General features: G+C 42.0%; 1 protein-coding gene across 1 annotated transcript; it reads left to right on the forward strand.

Annotated features, from left to right (window-relative positions):
- The first annotated feature begins 1,066 nt into the window (after positions 1–1,066).
- On the forward strand, positions 1,067–6,209 carry MBL2 (mannose binding lectin 2). Its single transcript, XM_086378279.1, has 5 exons — positions 1,067–1,569; positions 2,627–2,825; positions 3,214–3,330; positions 4,666–4,734; positions 5,741–6,209. Exons 2-5 carry the CDS (start codon positions 2,636–2,638, stop codon positions 6,112–6,114), a joined length of 750 nt encoding a protein of 249 aa, XP_086234405.1. The 5' UTR covers positions 1,067–1,569; positions 2,627–2,635; the 3' UTR covers positions 6,115–6,209.
- Positions 6,210–6,428: the final 219 nt, after the last annotated feature.

The following is a 6,428-nucleotide window of genomic DNA, read 5'->3' on the forward strand; positions in this document are numbered from 1 at the left end:
AGTCTCAGGTGCTCTTCCTCCATCATTCACCAATGGTAGGATCTAACATATCAGAGTACAAGTATCAAAACCTGCAAGCTGACATCAAAACAATACAATATGGGTTTTACTTGCATTTAACCATTATTTATCTGAATTCCTTTTTTCTTGGTGTTTAGTTCTATGAAATGCTATTGCCATGATAGGTTTGTCTAATCATCACAATTAAGACAGAACTAGTCCATCACCCACAATGAAACTTTCTTGTTCGGCATCTTTATCTTCTCCCTGAAGCCCTATTCCCTGCCAACTGCTGATATGGTCTTCCTTATTTAATTGTGCCATTTCAAGAATATTATATGAAAAGAATAATACAGTCTATAAACTTCCAAGTTTATATTGATTTTACTTAGCATAATATCTTTGAAATTCACCCAAGTTATTGTATTAATTGCTGCTTTTTTTCCTGTGAATTTTCCGTGGTTTATTTATCCATTTGCTTGTTGAAGGATAACTGGGTAATTCCCAGGGTCTTTTTTTATTTGCTATTAAAAATGATGTTTCCAAAATGTGTTATTTACACATATTTATTTTTTAAACTTAGGAAGGAAATTCTGATACATTTCATAACATGGATGAACCTTTTAGACAAGTGAAATAAGTCAGTCAAAAAAAGACAAATCCTGTATGATTCCACTTATATAAGACACCTAGAGTAGCCAAGCTCATAGAGACAAAAACAAAACAGCAGTCACCATGGGTTGGGGCTGACCTTGGGGTTGGAAATAGGGAAATACTGTTTAATAAATACAGAGTTTCAGTTTGGGAACTGTACACCTAATAATGGTCAAAATGGTAAAATTGTATGTTGTTTACACTTACCAGAATAAAAGCTAGAAAAGTAAAGTGAATGGATAGAATACAACATCATGGAATATAAGAAATATTTAAAAAATAAAGTTAAGATGATAGAGAGCAGGACCACTTAAAGTAGTCAACACAGGTTTCTCTGAGGCAGGAACATTTCAATAGAAGAGAAAGAGCCAGCCAGTGACATGACAAAGGACATTCAGCCTGGGTGAAGACCAAGTCCAGAGCCTGAGACAGGGGTGGTCTTGGTGTGTCAAAAGCAGCAGGGTGTTTGCTGCGCCTTCATGGATGAGTGTCTGTGCACATCTGCGTGTGTGTGTGTGTATGGTTAGTATGCACAAGCATGAGTGCATTCATAGGTATCTTTATGTTTCTCTGTTGAAGACATGAATCTTGAACATAATTAACCATGTGAACCAACTCACATTGGCCCAGAGATGAGAACTGTCAAAATACTGACAATTTGAAGTGGGAATTGTGCAGTATCAAAGAAAACTGCCACCCAGCACTGTACCAGAAGCCCCTGGGAAATCCTTCTAAGAAGAATTATTTATTAATCTGGGGTTGAAGGCCAGGCAGGCCCATGTTGTCCCTGTCCACCAGGCTGATTGGACCTTGTATTGCCAAGCCCAGCCTCCTCCCTTACCCTAAGGCATCTGCCAGCACCCTGCTAGAGGGCCAGTTTCCTTGGGACTATATCCCTGATCTGCAGAAGCCCTGGTGAGTACTTTGGTAAATGGATCTGGGGTCCTGGGTCATATAGTTAGCGCTTTGACTTGATCTTGGAGGCCTATAAGAGACTTTCTGGAGTGGGGGGAGGTGGGGAGAGGGCAAGTAGAAGCCATGCTGGAGTGTCTCTTTCTCTGCTTATGCTGGGGCATCTGGAACTTTTCTGGATTCACCTGGACATTTGCAAATGAGATTGTACCTTTGTTTTCAAAGAGAGCCAAGAGGGACTAGATCCTGGATCCTGGGCTGCTGAGGTTTCCTGGGGGAGGGACGTCTAGAAAACAACTTTGAAGATCAGATGAAATGTTAGGATTGAAAAATGAGAAGGGTATTCAAGGAATATTGCCAGTGATCTTGACATATAGGAATACCTGCCAGGAAATAGAGAGGGATCTAGCATCCTGCCTGGGCTAAGACAGTGAGAAATTTCCAGAGAAAATTCTCCCCCTGGCAAGTCTTTCTTGCAGTGAGAAACAAACATCAAGAGAAAGCAAACTCAAGTTAGTTGTGGCTGGGTTAGTAACTAGTAGTGACTCTTCCTCCCTGGATCATTAGCTCGCAGCTCAGTGCCTACCACTGAGTAGATGTTGGTTATCTGGCACTGAGGGCAAAGGACTGTCCAGATATAAGGATGGGATGCAGGTAGCAGTAGGGCCCAAGTGGGAGAAGTGCAAGAGCAAGCTAGGTCTCCATTCACGATTACTCCCTAAGCCAGCAGGCATGAGTCTCTGGCCATGAGTATGCCTATTTGGTCTTGCAAAGGACACAGAGAACATAATCTGAGATTTCTGCAGTAACACCAGAGGACAGGCACTGGTGACTCCTTCCTCTCAACAATGCAATTATTTACATCCACCTTTGTTGAAGTATTAATTAACCAGTGTCATTGAAGAATGTATTAATACATTTCCAAATTCCCAGTTTGGAGGCAAGGAATGGATTATCCATCTCTACATCACATGTGCCCAGTTAGGTTATAGGTTCAGTAAATATGTGTAGATAAAGAGCACAAGATGAGATAATCTCCCTTGACCTTTCTTACACCAAGGTGAGGATCATGTCGCTGTTTACATCACTTCCTTTTCTTCTCCTGACTGCGGTGACAGCATCTTGTGCAGACACAGAAACAGAGAACTGTGAGAACATCCGGAAGACCTGCCCCGTGATTGCCTGTGGTCCTCCGGGCATCAATGGCATCCCAGGCAAAGATGGGCGTGATGGTGCCAAGGGAGAAAAGGGAGAACCAGGTACAGTTTGGGCTGTTCTTTCTCTGCGACTTTATCTCCCAAAGCAAACTGCCTGGATTGGGAGGAGGGTAATGTATGCATGCTGCTTGTATTACTCTCAACCACATATTATCATTTGAAACAGAGATACGGCTCTGATTCTGGCATCCCAGACTCTCACACAGGAACTGCTGACACCTGGTGGTCCTGCCGGCTCAGGGAGTTGACCCTCAAGACATCCCATGGGACATAGGAGGCCTTTCTTCTATGATCCTTACAAACAGCAGCTCAGAAAAGTTAACCCTAGCTCAGTGTCTCCTTTCCCCTGGGAAGGGATTGGGCATCATATTTTTTTGAGAAATAGAGAGGAACACAAATATTGAGTCGTGTTTCCTTTTTCCTCCAACAGGTCAAGGACTCAGAGGCTCGGAGGGCCCTCCTGGAAAGATGGGGCCTCAAGGAACGCCAGGGATCCCTGGGATACCAGGACCAATAGGCCAAAAAGGAGACCCTGGAGAAATTATGGGTAAGGAGTTTACTTTAGCAAGGGCCAGGCTCAAGTCCCCTGGGGTCTGTGGGCTCAAGTATCATGTGGGACATGCCCCTTCTGCTGCTTCCTGGGGAGATGCCCAACTCTGCTTCCTGACTAAGCAGCCTCCAGCTTCTCTAGGTTACTTAGAGCCTCAGGGGTTCCTATCAATTCCTGAATACAGGGTCACAAACCGTTCAGAGCCAAACCCTCGCCAGATGCCTGCTGGAGGATCTGAGCCCTGGATATCCTTCAACTGAAACAATTTGGTCCAAAAGGGAGAATATATGCATTGGGCTTATTATGCCTATTTTCACAAGAGTGGTAGATACATGGTATGTCAATTATCTCTTACTTCATGAGAAACAACACACAGCCATTTATTTAAATCAAAATTCTGTGAATCAAATAATTTCTTTGCTGGTCTCAGCTGGAGTCACTCATGTGTGGTCTCACATACATGTTGGCTATCGTGCGCCCGTCAGCTGGAGTGATGAAGGTGCCTGAGCCATGGGTCTCTCATCCTCCAGTTGACTCACCTGGCCTTAATCACACAGAGGTGATTACAGGATTCAGACGAAAAGGAAGAGCGGAAGCTTAAGGCCTCCTTAAGGCTTGGGATACATACACTATTGTTTCCGCCACACCGCATTGGTCAACACAAGTCCCAAGGCCGGCTCAGATTCAAGGAGTGGGGAATAGACTCCATTTCCTCAGAGAAGCTGTGTCATATCCAAGTCATTTTTGCCATCTACTACACATAGCTTGTCTCATGCCCTCCCCCATGGATAATGGACAACTCACAGAAATCCTAGTTTACTGATTAACAGGACAAACTCAGGGAAAAACAAACAACAAAATGAATAAAAACAAAACATCGCCAAAGATGAAACTCTGTAGACTTTACAGTCAGGATTCACCAGCTCATAATAATTCTTCCATGAGTTTGTTCCACAATTTTGTCCATGATAGAGCTATTTGTTTGGAGAAATAAAACAATTAGTGACTAGCTTGGCATGTGGAGAGCTATAATGCTATTAACAGATCAACAGGGAGTGTATGTATGTGTATGTGTGTGGGAATGTATGTGTCTATAAAGTGTCTTCACATACATTCAACAGATGAAGAGTCATGTTTTGGGTTAGATGGAAATAAAGACAATTTTCCTTCTTTTTGCTTCTTGATATTTTTCATTTTTTTTCAAAGAGCAAATATCAATATAAAATAAACTTTTAATTTTATTTATTTATTTTTTTTAGTTTCAAAAGGTACCCTACCCCCTTATAGTTCTAAGATAACTTTTTAACAACACTCTTTCACTTAATTTTCTAGGTGACTATATTAGCCTGGCTACTTCAGAAAGAGCAACTCTACAATCTGAATTGAACCAGATCAAAAACTGTAAGCCTTCTCTCTTTTCAGGCAGCTTGAAGTTTGGTAAAGTGAAAGACAACAGTTATTGAATATATTTAATTTTCTAGTACCTGGATAGGTGTCTATTCATATTCTGATTTCATGAAATCCTCACAACTTTTGGTAGAAATGAAGGCAAAGAAAAAGTACATAATTTGCTCAAAAGCATAGAACTAATGAGTAGCAGAGCAACTTATAAACTTTAGTCAGTCTGATACCAGAGAGGGCTACCCAGGAAGCTCAGTGGTAAACATTCCATCTGCCAATGCAGGAGATGTAGGAGACGCAGGTTTGATCCCTCGGTTGGGAAGATCGCCTGGAGTAGGAAATGGCAACCCACTTCAGTATTCTTGCCTGGAAAATTCCAAGGACAGAGGAGCCCGGCGGGTTGCAATCCATGGGGCCTCAAAGAGTCAGACACAGCTGACCAAATGAGCATCCATGCATGCTAATACCAGAGACCCCGATTCTGCTTCTTTATATCACAGTGTACAGTGTACATACAGGTCACTGAAAATGGGCCAAACCTCTCTCCCTTTGTTATGCTGGTCCTGAGAACTGGCAATGGGGTTTAACCTGTTACTTGCCCTGAGACAAATATTCTAAGACATTTACATTCATTTATGTTACTATTGGGTTAAAACTTAGAACTCTGAATTATGTGTGTTCTAGAATATGGCCCAAAGAGACAAAGCCTTTGTTCCAGCCCATCGGTTCAGATCAGGGCTGCTAGACTTAACCCGAAAAAAGCTTACTGAGTTAAATCTGAATTTCAGGTAAACAACAGCAATTTTTTAATTTATTTTTTTGGTATATGTATATCCTAAAAACTGCATATGAGATCTTTAAATTTTTTAAAATCCACTGCTTTTCTATAATTCAAATGCAACTACCATATTTTATGTGGCATCTGTACTATAGAAACTTTCATCCAGAAAAATATCTTGGGCTGGACTTAGAGACAAACCATGTCATCTATATTTTCCCATTTTAGGGCTAATCTTCTCTCTGGGCAAAAGAGTTGGGAAGAAGGCATTTTTTACCAATGGTAAAAAGATGCCTTTTAATGAAGTGAAGACCCTATGTGCACAGTTCCAGGGCCGTGTGGCCACCCCTATGAATGCTGAAGAAAACAGGGCCCTCAAGGATTTAGTCACTGAAGAGGCCTTCCTGGGCATCACAGATCAGGAGACTGAAGGCAAATTTGTGGATCTGACAGGAAAGGGGGTGACCTACCAAAACTGGAATGATGGCGAGCCTAACAACGCTTCTCCTGGGGAGCACTGTGTGACACTTCTGTCGGACGGCACATGGAATGACATCGCTTGTTCCGCCTCCTTTTTGACCGTCTGTGAATTCTCTCTCTGAGGGAGCATGAGCCTAAAGTCCTCCTGTTCCTTTACTCATCTCATGGGCCCACAACCTGGTTTGGAGGATAAATCTATGTCAATTTCACACACCCAGTACTGAGTTGCTCTTTTGTGGGGAAACAGAGACAATAAGAATGGATTGAGAATGATGAGATGTGGAACTGAAAAGCGTGAAGAGACTTATAGTGGTGTAAGAGTTTCTGGTTCAGACCCAGTCACTAATAATAATCATTTCAGGAACAACAAAATAATGGTAGTAATAGTAGCAACAGCAGTAATAGTGGGAGTACTAATAACATATTTTAAAATGTT

This window comes from Bos grunniens, chromosome 26 (genome assembly GCF_055505025.1).
Source record: "Bos grunniens cultivar Pamir isolate PY7600 chromosome 26, Bosgru_T2T1.0, whole genome shotgun sequence".
Lineage (NCBI taxonomy): Eukaryota > Metazoa > Chordata > Mammalia > Artiodactyla > Bovidae > Bos > Bos grunniens.